General features: G+C 44.9%; 1 protein-coding gene across 1 annotated transcript in view; it reads right to left on the reverse strand.

The window, feature by feature from the left end:
* The window catches only part of arsb (arylsulfatase B), a 90,798-nt gene that overhangs the window by 49,535 nt on the left and 19,945 nt on the right, over positions 1-21,318 (reverse strand). The window contains exons 3-4 of the mRNA XM_055631609.1: positions 19,034-19,224; positions 15,437-15,644 (exon numbers count right to left, since the gene is read on the reverse strand). Coding sequence (XP_055487584.1) covers positions 15,437-15,644; positions 19,034-19,224 — 399 coding nt within the window. The remainder of the gene's footprint in view (positions 1-15,436; positions 15,645-19,033; positions 19,225-21,318) is intronic.

The raw sequence follows: 21,318 nt of genomic DNA on the forward strand, positions 1-21,318 counted from the left end.
ACCTGTTAAGTGCAGGGCTTTGGTTCTATTCTGGCCTATGTGACAGTCTCACACCACTAACCAGAGAGGTGAACGGCCCTGTAACCACAGACCTCTCAGAGTGCTCAGAAGGATTAATGAGTCTAGTCGCTCCATCAATTCACAGTCTTCCATGATTGACATCCCAAGGGATCCTTTCAAAGGATTGTGTTTAGATTGGCAGCCGAGTTGGACAAATGTGTGCTTTTAATATCCTTTGTTCCAGGATTATTTTTGAGAAACGTTTGGACATTTTGCTTGATTGCAGACAGAGGGCAAGTGCGGAGCCGGCAGAGATGCATGACTCTGAGACCTTGAATGCAGTATTTCATTGTTCAAGTGTGTGGCCATGATTTAAAGGGTGTTTTGTTCCTCTTGTATGGGAGGGATGGAGATAAGCACAGAAAGAGCACCATTGTTGTTCATGAGCAGGGAGAAATACTAAAGATATTGAAGATTATCTAGGGGGGGTGACCTCATTGAAATTTACCAACTAGTGAAAGGCCTGGATAGAATGGATGTGGAGAGGACGTTTCCACTAGTGGGAGAGTCTAAGACCAGAGGCCATGGCCTTGGAATAAAAATACGTACCTTTAGAAAGGAGATGAGGAGGAATATCTTCAGTCAGTGGGTGGTGAATTTGTGGAATTCATTACCGCACACGGCAGTGGAATACAAGTCAATGGATATTTTAATATCTTAAAATCTGTCAGTCACTACCTTCAGCATGTCCAGCAACTGAACCTCCACAGCCTGCTTGGGAGAATTCCAAAGATTCAGTGTGGTGGCACAGTGTTGCAGCAGAAGAGTTGTTGCCTTACAGACCAGAGACCTAGTCAGAATCCTGACTGTGGGTATGGGTGCTTTCTGTACGGAGTTTGTACGTTCTCCCCGTGACTGCGTGGGTTTTCCACGGATGCTGCAGTTTCTCCCATGCTCCAAAGTAGGTTAATTTGGCTTTGGTAAAAATTATAAATTATCCCTAGTGAGTAGGGTAGTGCTACTGTATGGGGATCACTGGCTGGTGGGAACTAAAATAAACTGAACCTCATCTTGGTGTTAAATAGTTGATCCCTGGCTAACTGCAGGCAAGGAAGCATGATCCCCACACCTACCCAGTCAAATCCCTTAAAATATTAACAGAATATGATGGAAACACCCAGTAGGTCAGGTGTTAATACTTCAAGTCAAAGGCCCTTCATGTGAACTGGGAATATTCAATTGTAATCCTGTATTATATTTCCGGTGACTGGTTAGTGTGCAACAAAAACTAAACTCACTCACTTAGAAAATTAGATAGACACAAAATGGTGGAGTAACTTGACCAACATGTCCCATCTACACCAATTCCACCTGGCTATGTTTGGGCCATATCCCTCTAAACCTATCCATGTACCTGTCTAAATGTTTCTTAAACGTTGCAATAGTACCTATCTCAACGACCTCCTCGGGCAGCTCATTCCATACACACACCACTCTTTGTGTGAAAAAGTTATCCCTCACATTCCTATTAAAACTTTTTCCCCCTCACCTTAAACCTATGTCCTCTGGCGTTTGATTCCCCTACTCTGGGCACGAGACTGTCTGTCTACCCGGTCGATGCCTCTCATGATTTTGTACAGCTCTATAAGATCACCCCTCATCCTCCTGAATTCCAAGGAATAGAGTACTAGCCTGCTCAACCTCTCTCTCTAGCTCATGCCCTCGAGCACAAAATATTTGTTTAATTTCACTACAATTCCTGTCCCACTCTATCAGTCGTTAAGGTTTGTTCAAACTTGTAGAATCGTTCAGAGGCTAGCAATTGCAGAGACTGGAATCTTGAGCAAAACACAAAGTGATGGAGCAACTCAGCGGGTCAGCAGTATTTGTGACGGAAATGGACAGTTAACATTTCTGATCAGGACCCTTCCTCAGACTGATTGTAGTAGGGAAGAGACCAGCTGGGAAAGAGGAGGGACAGGTCAAAGCCTGGCGAGTGATAGGTGGATACAGGCGAGGAGGAGGTTGATTTGCAGATGGGTGGAGTGAGTGACTAAGGCTAGAGGTGAAATGGAGACAAAAAAAGTATGTTAGATAATGATTGAGGAGGAATGAAAAGTAAAACGGGAGGGATTTAGGTGGAAGGAGACATCAGGAAGGGGAGGGGCGCGCAGGGGGAAAGAGGAGTGGAAAGTGAGGGACATGGTGGTGGGAGAATGTGTGCTCACTAAGGTGATGACACAGCAGCGAGGTGGGGGGGAAGATTACTGAAAATTGAAGAATTCAATATTCAGTCTGTTACAGTCATTTGCAGTCTGTTTTCACTTTTCTCACTAGATTATTCTTGTCGTGCTAAGTTGAAATTTGAAATTTTCCATATCCTCAGCCTAACTACTCTTGTTGCAAACATTACAAGTCTTTTCCTTGGATCCAATATTATCTTTAATGTCTCTTCAGGTTCAGCTGGACCACTTGTCATGTTTAGTTTTATATCTTAAAAGGAATATATATTTGCCGTAAATCTTAAATAATTCTCAAAATTCTATCTTATCCATTTATGTTGTTTCCCGATTCACTGTGGATAACTCATGCCTTCCTTGTTTATTTTTGTTTAGATTGAACCATGTTACTTTCAATCTTTACATAAAATTTTGCGATATTATGATTATGCGTGGACAAGTTGGGCCGAAGGGCCTGTTTCGTTGCTGTATGACTCTGTGACTAATAGTTTAGTTCAGTTTATTAAAACTAACCAAAACTATTAGTGTCCTACAGCAAGGAAACATGCCCTTCAGCCCAACTTGCCCACACCAACCAAGATGTCCCCGCCACACTTGTCCCACCCGCCCGTAATTGGCCCATATCCTCTTAAACCTTTTCTATCCATGTACCTGTCCAAATATCTTTTAAATGTTGTTATTGTACCTGCCCCGACTACCTCCTCCGGCATCACTTTGCATATATCTACAACCCGGTGTGGAAATAATAGCCCCTCGGGTTGCTATTAAATTAAACTAAACTTAAACACAACTCAAACTCAAAAACTAAACTCAAAATGTTCCCCTCTCACCTTAAACCTGTGCCCTGATTCCCCTAGCCTGGGTAAAAGACACAATGCATTCACCCTATTTTCCCTCGATCTCTCACACTACAATTCTTCCTTATAAGTCCCTCAAAAATTAACACTCTCTCTTAACCCAAAGGCTGCAAGGAGACGAGGAATCTCTTTCAAGAAGAGAAGCATGATGTCTGTCAAACTAAGGGAAAAAAATCTATTTCAATATAAATTTACAGAAAACTAAAACTGTGGTTTATTTATTCACAGGTTGGGCTGAAGGGCCTGCTTCCTTGCTTTATTCACAATCTTTCAGTAAAGTGTCCAATGTTTAACAAAAACTTAATGAAATTCCACATGTAATTATTTAGGGTAGATGAACAAAGGAAAATTTAGAATGATTTTGTAGGGTGAAGAGAAAACAAAATATGGGGAGTTTTAGAGAAGCATTCTTGATCATGTGGCCTAGGCTACCCAAGATACACTGGCCAATAGTGAATATATTAATGAGTCAGATGCTGATTAGAGTTGTAGGAACATGGGGACCCAAGATTTGTAGGACTTGAGGAACATGAGATTTTGTAAATGCCTGAAGCACAGAGACCCAGATTTTAATCTGACCCCGAGTTCTGTGTGTGGAGTTTGCACGTTCTCCCTGTAACTGTATGGGTTCTCTCCCACATCACAAAACCGTGTAGGTTCGTAGGTTAAACGGCCTCTGTAAAAATTTCCACTCGTGCAAGGAGTGGATGGTAAAGTGCGATAACATCAAACTAGTTCGAACATGTGATTGATGGTTGGCTGAAGGGCATTGTTTCCATGCTGTATCTTCCAATCGTTGCACATCAGACAGGCCCCCTCACTGTCCATCTTCAAATCCAGTGTTAAGACACATTTGTACTCCCTGGCTTTTGACCATGCCTGAGACTTTGCTTCTGTTCTTGGTGTTTTTGGTGTTTCTTTATTTTACATGTCTTTTCCTACTATTTCTTTTGATTGTTATTGTTGGTGTGTATTAACTTTTTTTGTCAATGATTAGTGATGTACAGCACTTTGTTGCAACTATGATTGTTTTTAAAGTGCTCTATAAATACAATTATTATTAATCGATCAAATTTACTTCCAAAATAAAACAGTCCCATTTGTCAGAAACGCTTAATATCAGGCTTTCATGCAGGCAGGCGAGATTAGGGTAGATGAGACATCAGTTCAGTTTAGTTTATTGTCACTTGTACTGAGGTACAGTGAAAAGATTTTGTTGTGCTATCCAGTCAGCAGAAAGACAATACATGATTACAATCGAGCCATTTACAGTGTATTTACATGCTGGGCCATGTGGGCAAATGGGCTGAAGGGCCTGTTTCCACGCTGTAAGACTCTATGACTGTAAATGTTATAATTGAAGCAGTATGAGTAAGTGCAGAGGGCTTGAATGTCTTGTGATATTCGACTTTTGTTGCAGGATCTTTGAAGACATTGCCATCCTCTCACCACACAATGCATTTGTGTTTAGCCACCAACTCGCTGCTGGCAACAGATGCAGACAGTGCGGTGCAGAGAGTTTGAACAAGTACAGTACAGCTTTTGTAGCAGCATTACAATCTGCAATTGCACAGAAACCACAGAGAAACCCCCAGGCCCCTGATCTATCATGACTTGCCAGTTAGTAAAATGATGCGGCTATAATTGTTGTGTCATAAAGCTTAGCAATGGGCCAGTAACCATAAAATTATATCAGTGCTGGCCAAAACTAAATCCCAGGAGCATTTTGCAACCCATGCAAAAGCCCTTGGTGTACAAAAACAGGAACATGATCTAAATGATTTGAGCAAATCACAAAGTGCTGGAGTAACTCAGTGGGTCAGGCAGCATCTGTGGAGGGAATAGAGAGGCGACGTTTCCAGTTGGGACTCGGAACCATACAGTTGTAGATCAAGGAAACGGGCCGTTCTGCCCAACTTGCCCATGCCGACAAAGATGCCCCATCTATACTAGTCCCACCTGCTCGCACATGGCTAATATTCCTTTCAACCTTTCTTATTCATGTAACTCTCCAAATGTTTTTTAAATGTTGTTATAGTACCTGCCTCAAATACCTCCTTTGGTAACACAATCCATATACCACCACCCTTTGTATGGAAAAAGTTGCCCCTCGGGTTCCTATTAAATATTTCCACTCTCACTTTAAACTAATGTCCTCTGTTTTTTGATTACCTTACTCTGGGTAAAAGACATTGCTCATTCACCTTATCAATTCCTCTCATGATTTTATACACCTCTAAGATCACCCCTCAGCCTCCAAGGAATAGAGTCCTAGCCTGTCCAACCTCTCCCTATTATAGCTCAGACCCTCGTTCTGGCAAAATTTGTGCTGGAGTAACTCAACGCATTTCAATTCTTACAAAGTGTTGGAGTAACCCTATGCATCACGCATTATCTGCGGAAGGAATCGATATGCAATGTTTTTGGTTGGGAACTCTTCAGTCTGACGTCAGCTCTTCATTGCTTTCACGTTTGCTGCCTGACCTGTTGAGTTACTCCAGCACTTTGTGTTTTACTCAAGCTTCCAACATCCACAGTTCCTTGAAGAATGTGCACAGACTAATAATGGAGATGTTGCAGAATACCACTCTATGGCACCAGACATTACGCTTGCACACGGACAATTGTTATTTGTACAGTCAAACACCTTCGTAGCACGCTCAGAACATTTCCTGGTATTTAATGGGTACTGTGCCAGGAATGTATCATTAAAATTGTTAAGGTTATATTTTGCTAACATTGGTGACAAAAGTAATGGGAGTGATATAGCTACATTGATACTCACCTCTTCTTATAATTTAAAAAATTAAACTTAATTCTAAAATGAAATAATGGCTGATGGTTAAACATTGAGAGGAAACGCGAGAGGAATAGATCAGGTAAACGTACAGAGTCTTTTGCCCATAGTAGAAGAATTGAGAACCCGAGGACACGCGTTTAAGAGAAGGGGAGAAAGATTTGATCGGACCTGATGAGCAACTTTATTTTTACACAAAGGGCGGTGGGTGTATGGAACGAGATGCCAGAGAAGGCAGGTTTTATTGCAATGCTTAAGAAACATTTTGTCAGGTACATGCTTAGGACGGGATCGGAGGGATATGCGCCAAATGCAGGCAGGTGGGACCAGTATAGATGGTGCATGTTGGTCAGCATGGGCAAAAGTTGGGGTGAAGGGCCTGTTTCCAAAGGACATTTATTGTCACATACACCAATTGGTGCAGTGAAATTTGAGTTGCCATTGCAGCACACAAATAAGATAAACACAACATTGTAGAATTTAACATTACACATAAAAAAAACATCCCCCCTACAGCGTGATCAATGTTTCCCACTGTGAGGGAAGGCAGCAAAGTTCAGTCCACTTCCTCTATGTTCACCCGGGGTTGGGGCCTATTGAGGCCTTCGCTGTCCCCGCTAGGGTGGCCCGATGTGTCGGGCCCTCTCGCCGGAATGATGGAACTCCGGCGTCGGAAGAAAGCTCTCAGAGGCTTGGAGTTCCGAAACGGGCGCTTCCTCCCGGAGACCGCGGCTCCCGAATTCCACGAAGGCTGCGCTGAGCGGAGCTCCAGCACTGGCGACCTCGGCGAAAGATCCCAGGCTCCACAATGATAAAGTCAGCGCCGCGGCGGCTGCAAGCTCCGCAGACCACAGCTCCACGATGTTGAAGTTGGCAGTCGTAGCACTCCGGAGCTCCACACAGCGACCCAGGCAAGGTATCGCCCGCTCCGCGATGGTACCTCAGTGCTGCGCAGCCGCTGAAGCTGCAGCACGAGGCTCTGGCCGGTCTCCGACAGGAAAAGCCAATCCAGATGGTAGGCCGCGAGGAGGGGGCGAAAATGCGGCTCGCTCGGAGGAAAAACGGCTTCTCGCAATCTTGACCAGTTAGTGTCTGGTAAAAACGGCTTCCTCCGCCCCCCCCCCCCCCCCCCCCCCATAAAAAGACTTAAAGGCCTCCAGAACAAAACATTTTGACAAACTAAAAATAAAAAAAGGGTGAAGAACAAACAGCTGCAGACGAGGCTGCCACACTCAATGGCGCCACCACTCGGGGTGACTATGCGCTGTATGACTATGATTCTCTATTGAATAGATTTTCTTGTGACCAACCAAACCATATAAATCATCCAATTTTCAATCACTTGCCCATGCTGACCAAGATGTCCTACCTGCCTGTGCTTGGCCCATATCCCTCTAAACCTTTCGAATCCATGTACCTGTCTATATACCTTTAAAATGTTGCGACTGTACCAATTCTATTTCACAAATATATTTATCCCAATACTTTGAATGCTATGAACAAGAAGAAATGACTCATCAAGGTATTTTAGGTACTTTGTTTGAACTAATTTTCTAGGGTGAGGTTCAAAAAAAAAAAAAAAATGAGATCAACATGAAGAAAAAGATTTTTGATTCATTTCTTCAGGGCTAAAGGACTTCTTTTACATTCCATGGCAAAAGTCTAGACGATGCTTCATAATTCAGGTGTACTAATTACTGAACACTCCTTGTACTATAAGCACAAGTTTCATCACCATTCATGCTTCAGGTCTGCTATTAGTTATCAGCAAATTATTTCATAATGATTAACGCTAGCAAGTTCCATTTTATGAATTAAAATTTACTGCATAGGAAGAACAAACTGGATTAAGTCTCAAGATATAAACTGCCCTCACTGAAGTGTAATTAGGGCCCTTTACGCACAGGATGATAAAAATCTTTGGGGTTTGGTGCGGTAATATTTTCCATTGTTACTTTCCACCTTGAAAACATCAGTGGCATGATCAAGCAATGCTAACCGAGAGAAACCATAAGAGGAGTGAATGTGTAGGAACGATCTGCAGATGCTAGTTTACACCAAAAATCGACACTAAATGCTGGAGTAACTCAACGGGGCAGGCAGCATCTCTGGAAAGAAATTAAGGTGAATAATCTGCATGATTAAACCTTTCAAGATACGGGTGGCATGTTAGCACAGCGGTAGAGTTGCTGCCTTAGAGTGCCATAAGTCCCGGGTTCGTTCCCGACTACGGGTGCTGTCTGTACAGAGTTTGTACGTTCTCCCAGTGACCTGCGAGGGTTTTCCCTGAGATGTCCGGTCTCCTCCAACTGACCAAGACCTACAGGTTTAAAGGTTAACTTGCTTGGTAAAATCATAAATTGTTCTTCGTGTGTGCAGGATAGTGTTAATGTGCAGGGTTGGTGGTCGGCGCAGACTCGGTGGACCGAAGGGCCTGTTTCCGCACTGTATCTCTAAATTAAACCAAACTAAATCTGTGGTCAGTAATGGTGGCCCCAAAACTACAGGACAATCATAAAACCCCATCTGATTCAACAATGTCCACATGGTAGGAAATCCACTGACTTTGATTCTAAATTCTTAGCAATGTGGCCAACTCTGAAATGTCCAAGAACATAGCACAGTAAAGCTCGGCAACAGTCACATCGGCCTACATGATGTGTCAAGTTAAACTGATCTTGCCTCCGTGCATATGATCCATATCCTTCTATTCCCTGCATATCTACATCTATCTTTTATCTATACATAACTAAAACTCTGATCTTGTTATCTTCCGGTTTGTGCGTTTTTTCTATTTGCGCAAAAACGGTACACGATAGCGCTATTTTTCGCCAACTGATTCACCGTTCTCCTGTGCTGCGAGTGCACAAAGTTTTGTTCCGATCAATGGTCTATTGCAAAAGTTAGCAAGGTTTAAAAATCTTAAAAACAGCGATGCATTTCGTTGTCTCTGTACTGTACACTGACAATGACAATTAAATTTGAATCTGAATCTGAAGGTGCGCAGATCGACCTCCTCTCCTGCCAGTCAGAGCCACGTGGATTAGTCTCTTCTCCTGTCACTCCCTGGGACGGTCCGCCCCTTCCTGCACCATCGCGTCTTTACTGGAGCTAAGGGACGCTCTGGATAGCCGGCAGAGGTCTCCAACTGGACACAATTTCGGTGAGGCCGGAAGTGGCCCAGCCCAGCCTGGCGCAGCCCGCCACGGAGTCGGAGATGTCGCAATACGGAAAGTGGAGACTGATCCCAGCGGAGGAGAATGACCAGCTGCTGTGAGTCCACATTGCACCGCCAACTCCAGCCCCTTCCCCTCTGGTCCCCCTCGCTGGCTCCTGCCCCCCTCCCCAGTAATACCCCCCTCTCCCCCATGGCTCTTCCCCCGTCTTTTTCTCCGAGATCTCTCCCCCCCACTCCCCGCCCTCACACCCCTCCCCCCCCAGCCCCCTGCCCTCACACCCCCATCCCCCCCCGCCCACTCATACACCCCTCCCGCCCACTCATACACCCCACCCGTCCGCTCAAACACACCATGCCCACACACCCCTCCCCCCCCCCCCCATTCGCTCACAACACACACACACCCCTTCCCCCCTCACACACACACAAGACACAGAACCCCCCCCCCCCCCCTCCCCCTTTACACACACCCCCCTCTCCCACCCACACCCCCACTTCCCTCCCACACACATGAAGAGGAGGGGAAGGAAGTGCTGGGGGATAAGGGGAAATGAGCCGCGCTGCGCAGTTAAGGGCTATGGCTGAGTGGTGGAATATTGCTTGGGGGAGCGAGTTGCGTTGGGGAACGGAGGAGTGGTGGAATATTGCGTTGGGGAATGGGTTGAGTTGGGGGACCAGGCCTCCCGTGTGACTGGGACCCAACGGGCCCCACTTAGTCTAGTGCCCATCTAAAATCCTCTGAAATGTCACTATGGTATCTGCCTCCACCACCACCCCTGGCAGTGTGTTCCAAGCACCTACTACTGTATAAAAATACTTCTGCACACATTTCCTTAAAACTTTGCCCCTCTCACCTTAAAGTTATGCCTTCTTGTAAGAAAGAGCTGGACATTGTTAGCGTACATGAAGTTCCCTGCAACTATTAGGTGAAATGTAAATGTTAAATAAAAAGCACTTAGCAGGTAATACAGGTATCTCTTTTCATGACACGTGGCCATTCAGCCCACTGAGAGCAATCTCATCAGTTCCATTCCCACACATTGCCCTGCAATCCATCTCTCTCATGCATCTGATATCACATTTCACCACCACCCCATTTAAAAAAAAAATCATTTGATATAGCTAAGATTTTAAACACCGACTACAGAAAGTAGAAAATGTAGTTACTGTCAACAAACAATCACTGTTGATTGATAAAAAAAACTTGTTGGAGACATTTGCTAAGCCAAATAAATGATTAGAAATCAGGCATTTATTTGTGAAATGTGTCAATTTATATTGTGCATTAATTGATCAATTGGGTAGCATTTTAAAATACAATTAAAATGTGAATGAATACATATTAGTATGGGGATTGGGGAGAAGCAATGACCAAGTCACTACACCAGCTGTGTGTGTGTGTGCACGTGCATGTGTTTGACAAAAGCAGGACAAGATTACAAGGTTATTTTTTTTTAAACATTGAGTCCTTGATATTATTAATGGAGGAAGAGAGTAAAAAACCAATGAAATTGGATTAAAACTTTATCAAGGTTTGGTCAAAACTCAGCTGGGGTATTGTTTTCAATCTTAGCCACCATAAGTCAGCAAGGATGGCAAGGACCAGGTGAAGTTTCAATAAAACAAGCTGCATTCTAGTGGAAACAAAGAACTGCATGTGCTGGCTTACAAAAAAAAAAAAGACACAGTGCTGGAGTAACCCAGCAGGTCAGGGAGCATCTCTGGAAAACAGGAATAGGTGACAATTTGGATCGAGGCCCTTCTTCAGACCGATGGTGGATCCCGACCTGAAATGTCACCTATGCATGATCTCCAGAGACGTTGCCTGACCTGCTGAGTTACTCCAGCATTTTGTGTCAATTTTTGTATTCTGGTGGATTTAGCCTTCTGTTCTTGTACTGACCCAGGATTGTGACCCACTGCTCTGTGCTATGCAAGAACCTGCTTAATACATCTGTGTCACAATGCAGTGAAACCTCTTGAGTGTTCATCAGGTAAATGTTGTCCATCTAACTCAATCTTGGTAGCTATGCAGTGAAAGAGGTACAACATAGACACTGGTCAAGGCTTCCCTTGAGTGAAAAGTACGCGCTCACAAAAAAAGCCAACAAGCAACTTTCAGCTCAGGATGCAGATGGGAAAGATTTTAAAAAAGGACATATGAACAATAGCTTCTGCAGTAAAACAGCACAGAGTACAGGAAGAGTGCACAGACAGAATGGCAGACAGCTTCTGGTCTCTAGAATAACAAAGTGTTTACCCAATAAAAATCCTCTGCTGTCTAGGACTCCTGCCAATGTGGGAATGCTAACTATATAAACAGGGGATTAAAAGTTCAGGAATCCTTAAACAGGAAGATTGTTGGAAAAAAAATTCTACTGCTGTATTTTAGACATCTATTGTCATCCCACTTTGTATTTACATAGAGCATCGAACAGGACAGCACAGGAACGGGCCCTTCAGCTAACAATGTCCATGTCAAACACAATGGCAAATTAGTCTCTTCTGCCCGCACTTGGTCTTAATCTCTATTCCCTTATTATTATGTGCCTATCTAAAAGCCTCTTACAATCCACTATTGTATCTGCTTCTACCAGCATCCCTAGCAGTGTGTTCCAGGCACCAACCACTCTGTGGGAATTAAACGTACCTGCATATCTTCCTTAAGCTTTCCCTCTGTGACCCTGAAGATGTGCTAGGGACGGCCCGATGTACAGGCCCTCGCGTCGGGATGCTCGAAACTCCGACGTCGGGACGGATGGACACTCCGCGGCCTGGAGGTTCCGAATCGGCCACTTCCTACCGTAGACCGGGGCTTCACGATGTTATAGGCCGCAGGCCGGCGGTCGGAGCTCTTCTGCGGCGATCCCCGGCAAAGGATCCCAGACTCGACGATGGAATGTCCACGCCACACCCGCGGCTAGAAGCTCCGCAGACCGCGGCTTCAGGATGTCGTAGTCCGCAGGCCAGCGATCGGAGCACTTCTTCTGGCGACCCCCGACAAGGGATCGCCTGGCTCCACGATGGAAAGTCTGCGCTGCGCCCATTGCTGAAGCTCTAGGTCCTGACTCCAGGAGAGGCTGCATCAATCCAAGCTGTGAGGCCGTGAGGGAGGGCGAAAATACGACTAGGAGAAAAGTCGCATTCCACCGATAAGTGACTAAAAAAAAGTTTCCCCCCCATTCCCCCATCACACCCACCCCCCCCCCCCCACACACACACACACACACAACACCACACTAACAACACACACACACTTCTAGGCATACTAAAATACTAAAAACAAAAACTATATTGGAAAGGACATGCAGCTGCTGGCGAGGCTGCCGGCCCACGGCGCCACCCATCAATAGTCGTAGGTGTATAATATCATAAGGGGAATTGATAGGGTGAATGCACAGTCTTTTACCCGGGGTAGGGGAATCAACAACCAGAGGACATAGGTTTAAGGTGGGAGAGGAAAGATTTAATAGAAACCTGAAGGGTGATTTTTATTAAGAGGCTGTGGGTATATGGAACAAGCTGCCAGAGGAGGTAGTTGAGGCAAGTACAATAATAGTATTTATTATAATTATAATTTCTATGAGCAGAATTAGGTCATTCGGCCACTTAAAAAAAACACTTGGACAGGTACATAGGTTCAGAGGGACATGGGCCAAATGAGACTAGCTTAGATGGGACATTTTGGTCGGCATGGACATTACGTGAGAAGAGTTTATACTCTCGATCATAGATTTACAAGGCAGAGAAGGCAGTCACTAAGATCACTGCACCAGCATCAACCGATCCATTTCCCAATATTTCCTCACGGCTCAAACATTTTCTTTTTGCCAATTGCACAGGCAATTCTCCTTCTAGAGTTAATGTGAAGTGCATAACAGCTCACTGCCATGAAAAGATATAATGCTCCATCACTTATACTTGTTTTCAATTAACTTTCAACTGTGCACTTATTATGCAGTTAGGAAAATAGCAATTGTTTGACTGGTTTACACCAGCCATTTAAGAGCACTGTACACCATTGTTGCTATAATTGTCTGCAGCCAGGGTTACATAATAGATTACAGACCATGGCGCTGCAGTTTTGTACACCAGAAGCTATAGGCCTTCCCCATGCATACAAACCACAGAACTCAACGGCTGGAGTGATGGCTGCAGCATTTACAAAATGGTTGAGAGGGTCGAGAGCACTTCCGAGAGCAAGTGGGCTTCCAGAGCGAGCAGGGCCGCTGAGAACAAAGGGGGACCCAAGGGGGGGGGGGGGGGGGGGGGGCACGTGCAGCAGCAGGAGGCCTCCGATAAGAAGGTAAAACCGATTAACTTTATGAAACTTTGTCGGTGCCAGTAACGTGGCAACTCATGTGTACTGCCCAGGTGAGGTCTGATGTATGATTCTACTGGGTTGTTTGCAAAACAAAGCATTTCATTGTACCTAGATACATGTGACAATAAAGTATCGTTGAATCATCCTTGGCATTAACATTACCAAGAGTCTGTCCGGATCATCCCTCCACTCACAGTCCGGTGGAACTTATCCTCACCCTTAACAAGGTAGCCAAAATGTTTAAGAAAGAACTGCATATGCTGGAAAAATCTAACGTAGACAAAAATGCTGGAGAAACTCAGCGGTTGAGGCAGCATCTATGGAGCGAAGGAATGGGTGACGTTTCGGGTCGAGACCCTTCTTCGGAATGATGTGGGGGTGGGGAGGCAGGAAGAAGAAAGGAAGGAAGCGAAAACAGTAGGCAGTGGGAGAGCTGGGAAGGGGAAGGAGGGAGAAAGCAAGGACTACCTGAAATTGGAGAAGTCAATGTTCATACTGCTGGGGTGTAAACTACCCAGGCGAAAATATGAGGTGCTGCTCCTCCAATTTGCAGTGGGACTCGCTCTGGCCATGGTGGAAGCCCAGGACAGAAAGGTTGGATTCTGAATGGGAGGGAGGGTTGAAGTGCTGAGCCATGGGGAGATCAGGTTGGTTAATGCGAACTGAGTGGAGGTGTTGGGCGAAGCGATCGCCAAGCCTGCTCTTGCTCTCACCGATGTAGAGCAGCTGATACCTAGAGCAGCGGATGCAATAGATGGGATTGGAGGAGGTGCAGGTGAACATCTGCCTCACCTGGAAAGACTCTTTGGGTCCTTGGATGGAGTCGAGGAGGGAGGTAAGACGACAAATGTAGCATTTCCTACGGTTGCAAGGGAAAGTACCAGGGGAGGAGGTGGTTTGGGTAACAACTTCTCTTTTGGCAACTCTCACTTTCTTCAAGTTAAAGGTCTAGCCATGTAGCTATGCCTGCCATTTTGGTGGATACGTCAAACAGTCTTTGTTCCAAACAATACAGTCTTTGTTCCAAACGTATACTTGCATTTATGTGCAGTGTGACAAATAAACCGTATTGTATTGTATACTGACACCATCCACTAACTCTTTCGCTGCCACATCGATGACTACATCGAGGCAGCTTCTGCACCTGACAGAACTCGTTAATTTCATTATCTTTACCAGTGACTTCCACCCTTCTCTCAAATTAGACTATCTCTAACCCATTACTTGATCTTTATTTCTCCATCGTAGAAAGACTACCAACTGATGTAACTGCAAACTCATGGACTCCCACAGTTATCTAGACTCCTCCCACCATGCCTCCAGTAAAGACGCCATCCCCTACTCTAAATTTCTCTGTCTCTGTAGCATCTTGACCCAAGATATGGCTTTCCATTCTAAGACATTCACAACGTTCTCTTTCATTAGCAAATGTAGTTTTTGTCATAGATGTCTGACATGCCTAAGGTCATATATGGATCTCTAACTCATGTCTGCTCTCAATCCTCTTCTCGCCAGATGGAATAAGGATAGAGTTTTCCTGCTCCTCACCTTTCACCCCACCAACCACGGCATTCAACACATCATTCTCCAACATTTCCACTAGAGTTTAATTTAGAGTTTAGAGTTACAGCGCAGAAACAGTCCCTTCCGTTCACTGAGTCCGTGCCGACCAGCAATCCCCATACACTATCCTACACACTGGGACAATTTACAATTTTTACCGAAGCCAAATTAACTTACAAACCTGTACATCTTTGGAGTTTGGGAAGAAACCGGAGCACCTGGAGAAAATCCACGCGGTCACGGGGAGAACGTCCAAACTCCGTACAGACAGCACCTGTAGTCAAGGTTGAGCCTGGGTATCTGGCGCTGTAAGGCAGTAACTCTACCGCTGCGCCATCGAGCTGCCACAAAAATTAAACAAGGCTTCTATTCCATCACTACTTTTGAAGTGATCCCACCACCAATCATATCTTCCCATTGCCAACTCTTTCTGCCTTCCACAGAAAATAATAACGTTACCCTCGTCTCTTGGCCTACCTGTGGAGAAGATCAGGACAGTATTGTTCCAGAATCCATATCTTTGCAGGGCATCAGTGATGTTCCCGACAGCCTCATCCATCACTGACACCATTCCCGCATAGTGGCGCCGATCCGCATCATGGATAAAATTGTATGGCTCCATGTATTCCTCGGGGACCTGAAGGGGCTCGTGAACTGACTGAAGAGCCAAGTAGAGAAACAGAGGCTGCAAAGAGGGCACACATTGGAAAACTTGTTTTATTTTTGAATGTCTAGTTATCAGGATGCATCACAGCCTGTTTGGGAACAGCTCCATCTAATACCGCGAGAAATTGCAGAGTTGTTGCCGTCGCCCCCCAGACCATCAGGCAAAACAACCTCCCTTCCACTGACTCCATCGATATTTCACATTGCCTCAGCAAGATCACCAGCATAATCAAGGACCAGTCTCACTCCTGTCACTACCTCTTCTCCCCTCTCCCATCTGGAAAGAGGTACAAAAAGTTTGAAAACACACAGCTCCAGATTTAGGATAGACACAAAATGCTGGAGTAACTCAGCGGGACAGGCAGCATCTCTGGATAGAAGGAATGGATGACGTTTTGGGTCGGGGCCCATCTTCAGACTGAGAGTCAGGGAAGAGGGAGAGACAGAGATAAGGAAGGGTAAGGTGTGAAAACAAGACATCAAAAGAGATGTGGCTCAAGGAAAGTGCAAAATAGATCATTAAGAGAGGGTGACAACAAAGCAAATAAGAGATAAAACCAAGGGGTCAGTCAGACGTGGGAGAACTGGGGAGGGGGAGGGGATGGAGAGTGAGGGAAAGCAAGGGCTATTTGAAGTTGGATAAGTCAATGATCATACCGCTGGGGTGCTGTTATGTGAAATACCCAAGTGAAATATGAGGTGCTGTTCCTCCAATTTGCGCTGGGCCTCACTCTGACAACGGAGGAGGCCCAGGACAGAAAGGTCAGATTGGGAATGGGAGGGGGAGTTAAAGTACTGAGCAACCAGGAGATCAGGTACGACTGAGCAGAGGTGTTCAGCGAGACGATTGCCGAGCCTGCGCTTGATCTTGTCGATGCACAGAAGTTGACACTTGGAACAGGGGATACAGTAGATGAGGTTTGAGGAGGTGCAAATGAACCTCTGCCTCGCCTGAAAAGACTGTTGGGGTCCTTCATCTAAGGAGTCGAGGGGGGAGGTAAAGGGACAGGTGTAATGGCGGCCTCGCCAACAGACTGTCTCGTTCCTTTTCCGTTTTTAATCAGACTTCAATATTAAATCTCATACTAAATGTTATACCCTTTATCTTTTATCAAGCTTGTTTTATTTTTGACTGTCTGGATATCAGGATGCATTACAGCCTGATTTAGAAACAGCTGGGCCTCGGGCTGGGCAGAGTGCTGGTCAACTGTGCGAGAGGAGCCATTGCGACGTCATCCAGCTCGTTAAAAATGTCAGATTGGTGAACAAATTTAGTTAAAAACTCGGGAAATAATAAATCCAATATTTAGACGAGGGGATTTTTGAGATCTCGAGGTCAATCTCTACCAGAATATGTAAAAATTTCACCATTACCACGTCGGGTTTTCGAGGAGATGTGAATCAAAGAAAAAGTTCAAGCAGGCAAGCAAGCAAACCCACAAGTAAACATCCAAGATCAGTTTTATGTTATAATAGATTGCGTTGCGGGAACAGGACCCAACGGATCCGCACTTGCTCTAGTAATATAATAAATATAATTAGTCTCGGTTTTTTAGCTTCCAATAATGCTCATTAAAGAAATGCAAATTAGTATGCAGTGTGCAGATAATTGGATTCTTTCTTGGTCTATTAAATCAGGTCATTTTGGCACTTTTAGTTAAAAACATTCTAGCTCAGCATTACTTTAGTAACAGCACCATGGGCACATATTATACAGATGCACCCAAATGAACAATGTTCATGTTCACCTACTGTAGAAATTTGGCTCATGAACCCATTACAATTTCAGAGTTTGTAGAGATCACATTTGTCTGTGTCATGTTTATTTAGAAGGCGGCACAGTGCCGTAGATGGCAGAGTTTGTTGCACCAGACACCATGGTTTAATTCTGACCGGGTGGTCTCTGCTTGGAGTTTGCACGTTCTCCCTGTGTCCACGAAGGTTTCCTCCAGGTACTCAGATTTCCTCCCACATCCCAAAGATGTGCAGGTTTGTAGGTTAATTGGTCCCTGTGATTACCCTTAGTATGTTGGGAATTGGATGTGAAAGTGGGATAACATAGAACCAGTGTGACTGGGTGATCGATGGTCAGCATGGACATGGTGGGCCAAAGGGCCAGTTTCCATGTTGCAGCTTTGAATCCACAAATTAAAAAAAGAGAGAAAAAAAACAAACAGCTAATAGTTGTCGTTAAGCTCTCCTATGAAGTCATTTGTATCATTGTTCCATTCAGTTTCCCCAACTTCAATATCAACTCATCAGGATCATTAGATATACACAAAATGCTGGAGTAACTCAGCAGGACAGGCAGCATCTCTGGAGAGAAGGAATGGGTGACGTTTCCGGTCGAGACCCTTCTTCAGACTGATCATCAGTATCATTCCTTTCTGCACCGTCATCATCTTAGATCTAGCCCGCGACACTTGTTTCCGATCCTTCCTTCTCCATTTTTATAACAGAGCTTCCTCCTGTCAAATTGCTAAATGGCACCTTTGATCACTGTGCATATCATTTTCTTTGATTACCACTTTCTTCACATCAAGTTCAAGTCCGCGTTTATTGTCACTTAACCAATTAAGGTACAGTGAAATTTGAGTTACCATACTACGTGAAAAGCAACAATACACACAGAAACTCCGGTGTCGGGACTGATCGGAACACTCCACGGAATGGAGCTCCCGAGTCGGCCTCTTCTTACCAGAGACCGCAGGCTTCATGGTGTTAAAGTCCACAGGCCCAGCGGTCGGAGCACTTTTGCTGGCATTCCTCGGCAAAGGATCGCCCGCTCCGCAATGGTAACTCCGCGCCGCACCCGCAGCTTGAAGCTCCGGGCTGGTCTCCAGGAAAGGCGCACCAGTCCACGTTGTAGACCGCAACGGGGGTGGGGGGGGTGGAGATGGAGATGGAGACACGGAGAAAAATCGCTTCTCCGTCGAGGTAAGTAACTGAAAAAAAATTTCCCCCGGTCGTTCACCCCTCCACCCCCCCCACATAAAACATACAAGAAACATTAAAACATACATTTAAGACATACTTAAAATAATAATCCCAGTTCTCCTACTAGTCTTACTGTCTCCGACTACGTTCTATCTCTGTCCCGCCCACTCCCGACATCAGTCTGAAGAAGGGTCTTGACCCAAAACGTCACCCATTCCTTCTCTCCAGAGATGCTGTCTGGCCCGCTGAGTTACTCCAACATTTTGTGTCTACTATGCTTTGGCAAGACAGCTGATGAAGTCTTGATTTCAGGGTCTGGGTTTGAAGTCAGGGCCTAATGAAGGCCTCGACCCGAAATGTCACCTATTCCTTTTCTCCAGAAATGCTGCCTGACCTGCTGAGTTACTCCAGCGTTTTGTATCTATGCTTTGACAAAAAAGGCTTATTTAGTGTTCTATGTTGTGTACCTACCCGTGCTGGGTTATGCTTGGATAGAAGGTCGACAGCTCTCTGTGGAAACAAATGGCCCGAATATATGCCGGTGAACCCAGTGGCAACTTCCTCTCCATCTCGTAAGTCCAGTGCACAGCGAGTGATGTTTAATGGTGCAATGTGATAACACCGCTCGTGTGTATAATAATTCTCACTGCCCAACAGGTAACCTGAAATGTTAAAGAAGTAACAAAGAAAATGACAGCACATTAGATTCCTGTGTCGACATTTAATTGTCAGATGCACCAACTGCAGGACCATGATATTCTTACTTGCAGCAGCATATCATGCCTAAAAACACAGTGCTCGTAGATAATATATAACAAAATTAAATAAATTAATGACCACAATCCAAGTGCAACAAAAAAAAGGTCCTTGGTGCAACCAAAAACAGTCCATAGAAGTTCACAGTTGAGGAAAATGTTGTGCAGTGTTCAAGAGGTGTTGGGAAGAAACTCTTTATGAATCTATTGGCCAGTTTTTGGACTCCTAAGCCTTCTTCCCGATGGAAGGGGTGAAATAAGAGAGTGGTTACTGTGGTGTGGGTCTCTGAAGATATTTAATTGATCAAAATGTCTTTGATTTATCAAATGTTCCAAAAAGAATAACACACTATATTTAACAGTTCCATCAAAGATAAACAGATTTTACATCGATAGAATGAAAGATTACAAACGTGGCACAGTGATGCAGCGGTAGAGTTGCTGCCTTACAACTCCAGAGACCTGGGTTCAATCCTGACTACGGGTGCTGTCTGTACAGAGTTTGTATGTTCTCCCTGTGACCACGTGAGTTTTCTCTGGGTGCTTCAGTCTCCTCTCACACTCCAAAGACGTACAGATTTGTAGGTTAGCTGGCTTTGGTAAAAATTGTAAATTGCCTCTAGTATATAGGACAGTGCTAGTGCACAGGGATCGCTGGTCGGTGGTCTGAAGGGCCCGTTTCCGCATTGTAACTCTAAACGACACTACAGTTTTTGCAGTAACTGGCCAGAAAATATAGGAAAAAAATAAAAATCAGCAGAGAGCCAGGTGGAGGTTTGGTGGCATCTGAGTTAATTAAATCATTAGAGGATTCATGTGTGAGTTATAGAGAAGAAAGGGGCAGTAAAGTGGGTAACCCTTTTGAAGCTCACCAGGCTGAAATACCTCATTGTGCACTATATGGTCCAGTGAATACACCACCCATTTCTACAGTGTGCTGCCTCCAACAATGTACAAGGGCTGAAAGAATAACTAGCATAAACCGCAGTACAAGAGGAAAATCATTAGCTGCAGTCCCTGCCGTGTGTCATGTCCGCTAATCTTAGCCACAGGGACTTCCATGAAACCCAAGGTGAAAGGCAGAAAGTTCAGGTGATAGCGCGGGAAAGGGGTGGGGGATAGAAGAACGAGTGTGGAAAGATAACATTCACAAATTGCCCCACTGTCTACGAAATAATTCATGAATGTGGGTAACTGATGATAGCAAGACTGAGTGAAACCGAACCGTTGCCTTGGTTACACCAAATGTAACATGTAGATATTCTATGTATAGGTAGGAACTACAGATGCTGGGTAACACCGAAGATAGACACAAAATGCTGGAGTAACTCAGCGGGTCAGGCAGCATCTCTGGAGAAAAGGGAATAGGGGATGATTCGAGTTGAGACCATATTTCAGACCTGCATGAAGGGTAAACAAAATGTTAAACTCACAACAGCACACTGAACCTGCTATCCAAAGGTAAATGGGTAGAGACTTGTTAGCCAAGTCAGAAGAGCCTGTTTCTTTGAGGAAAAACTAAACCAAGATTCCTGATAAATTTTGAGAATGAGATTTCTAACATGGGCTTTAGACAATAGACAATAGGTGCAGGAGTAGGCCATTCGGCCCTTCGAGCCAGCACCACCATTCAATGTGTTGTACAGAGCCCTAGTGAGACCACACCTGGAGTATTGTGTGCAGTTTTGGTCCCCTAATTTGAGGAAGGACATTCTTGCTATTGAGGGAGTGCAGCGTAGGTTTACAAGGTTAATTCCCGGGATGGCGGGACTGTCATATGCTGAGAGAATGGAGCAGCTGGGTTTGTACACTCTGGAGTTTAGAAGGATGAGAGGAGATCTCATTTATACATATAAGATTGCTAAGGGCTTGAACACGCTAGAGGCAGGAAACATGGTCCCGATGTTGGGGAGTCCAGAACCAGGGGCCACAGTTTAACAATAAGGAGTAAGCCATTTAGAACGGAGACGAGGAAACACTTTTTCTCACAGAGAGTGGTAA

Source organism: Leucoraja erinacea, chromosome 3, assembly GCF_028641065.1.
Source record: "Leucoraja erinacea ecotype New England chromosome 3, Leri_hhj_1, whole genome shotgun sequence".
Classification (NCBI taxonomy): Eukaryota; Metazoa; Chordata; class Chondrichthyes; order Rajiformes; family Rajidae; genus Leucoraja; species Leucoraja erinaceus.